We start from the raw sequence: 2,483 nt of genomic DNA on the forward strand, positions 1-2,483 counted from the left end.
ATATATATATATATATATATATATATATATATATATATATATGCCGTCTTGCCATGCTTTTTCTTGTCCTTAGTGTTCAACTTGCGTAACAGTTGTATTACCAAATATGCCTCCACTTTGTTCCTTTATGTTTGACCTCTTTACCAAGCTTATACTTCATTAATTTGGATGTTCTATAATTGTGTATAGTATATATGCATACTCTTTTCCTCCAGCTTCTGCTAAGTCACATCACATTCTGATATAAAGTTTGTCACTTCCACTTCTCTTCCTTTGATCATGAATCGTGTTTCTCCTCTTTTGATACGCATTTGTTTCTTCAATGGCCTAAACAGTCAATGAGACGCTTATCAAACCATGTTTCTCCTTTTATGAAACCGAGTGGTTGGTATCTTCTGTCTTTAGTGGATTTTAGTTTGGTCAGTGTTTGGTGGTTCATCACATGACAGGTTCCAATCGCACAGTCTCTATTTTCTATTATTATTTTGGATAGAATTCGTTGGGTTCTGTGCACTTTGGTTCATTGTTTTTTGCCTCCTCTATAAGGGATCATAGCAAGCTATAAGTTTTGTATTTTGTGAGCAATCGGTTGAGTTCATCAGATTTGAGTGTGTGATACTGATAATAGTAAAAAGTTGAAATGGGGAAACTTGGTTGGATGTTTGACAAGTTGTGTCTTCCTTCTTGTTCAAACACCTGCTTCTGTGTTAATTCCATGGAATTTGAAGATGATGAGTTTGAGAGCAAGCCTTTGATTGACAGTGGCAGTGATCTCAAACTAAGACTCAAGGATCTAGTTGATGGAAAACAGACATTGGCTTTTCAATTGAAACCTAAGGTCAGCTTTCTCTTTTCTTTTACATTTTTCATTCATCTGGCAAAAATAAAAATAACAGCTTTTATTATTATCATTATATTATATAGCTTGTTGGGGCTATAATTGATATCTTCCTCTTGCTCAATGCGCAGATAGTGATACTGAGAGTGTCCATGCATTGCCATGGCTGTGCAAAAAAAGTTGAGAAGCACATCTCAAAGCTGGAAGGTGAGCACGTATAATATAATAAATGGATGCAAATTTTAATGCTACCCATCTCTGAAAAAAGTCAACTTTATGATTCTTTGATCTCGTTTTAGTAATCAGTCTGTGAGTTATGATGTGGGCATTGAACAAAATTCTGATTCCGATTTCTAATAATGGCCTTTTTTTTTTTATGATTCTCAACAGGAGTTAGGTCATACAAGGTAGATCTGGAAACCAAAATGGTAGTTGTAAGTGGCGACATTCTTCCTTTGGAAGTGTTGCAGAGTGTTTCTAAGGTTAAAAATGCACAACTTTGGAATTCTCCCTGACCTCGGCAGATTCTACAAAAGTCATTTTCTTCTTATTAATAATATACAGATATAATAATATATTGATATTCATGATAATACCCCGTGTAATGTTCCAGCAATTCTTTTGCAGGAAAATAAATAAATAAATAAGAAATGCTTGAATGTCCTCTCCCTCTGCACATTTTTTTTGTTTATTACGTTGATGTCCTAAAATTTTACTTTTTTGCCAACTTTCAACCAAAAAAGTTATAGTGAATTCTCTCGTTCATTTTGTTAATTTTTGTCTTTCTCGTATTTGATTCCCATATCTCACATTATACAAATGGAAATTAGTAAAAAATTTAATGTGATTGATAATCTGATAGAAGTTTCACCTGATACACTACTAATTACAGAAAAGCTGAAGATCCATCATGTACAGCTACTCTGCTAGCTTTTAAAGCCGATTAATAAAGTAATTTTCTTCGATAAAGATATTTTGATAGTACTTTTACAATATTTTAATATTATTTATGTGTTATTTTTTTATTGATTTATGATGTTTATAATTATTATTATTGATTGTAAAATAATTTTAGACCAATAAAAAAATGACATACAAATATTAATGTTAAAATTTGTAAAAAAAAGTATTATAAAACTATAATTATTATTCTAATTTGTTGTTATGTTCCCTTGTTAGCAAACAAAATAATGCAGCACACTCAGAATTTCTATAATGTATTCATATGGATACAAACCATTAGTCAACACAAAGTGAGAACGCGATTTATAAATGAATATTCAATACGATAAGATAAATGTAAAATAAAATAAAGAATGTAATAAACATATTATTGAATTTTATATTTATATTAAATTTTGCTACCTTGATGTGGTACTATATATGTAAGCACTGAGAAACAACGTGTCATTATTACTTCGTTGGTTCGAAAGGAGAGCACTTTTCTAATTAAATTCAAGTTGGGCCTAGCTCAGGCCCAAAGCTTGTGAACCCAAAAGGCAGACCGAAATTTGGTTTTCCCTTACATATTTTAAGCCAGTGCGAGCCGAGCCTAAACGAATACTGACCCGGATGTCACCTTATGTTTTTTAATTGAACGAGTATAAAAAATATTTACATATTTTTGTGTATGTTTTGTTAGAAA

General features: G+C 31.5%; 1 protein-coding gene across 1 annotated transcript; it reads left to right on the forward strand.

Moving 5' to 3' along the window:
- Positions 1-91: 91 nt before the first annotated feature.
- On the forward strand, positions 92-1,497 carry LOC106767693 (protein SODIUM POTASSIUM ROOT DEFECTIVE 2-like). The gene is made up of 3 exons (XM_014652633.2): positions 92-838; positions 970-1,045; positions 1,229-1,497. The coding sequence occupies exons 1-3, from the start codon at positions 641-643 to the stop codon at positions 1,351-1,353; spliced, it is 399 nt and encodes a 132-aa protein (XP_014508119.1). The 5' UTR covers positions 92-640; the 3' UTR covers positions 1,354-1,497.
- Positions 1,498-2,483: the final 986 nt, after the last annotated feature.

Source organism: Vigna radiata, chromosome 7 (genome assembly GCF_000741045.1).
Source record: "Vigna radiata var. radiata cultivar VC1973A chromosome 7, Vradiata_ver6, whole genome shotgun sequence".
NCBI lineage: Eukaryota > Viridiplantae > Streptophyta > Magnoliopsida > Fabales > Fabaceae > Vigna > Vigna radiata.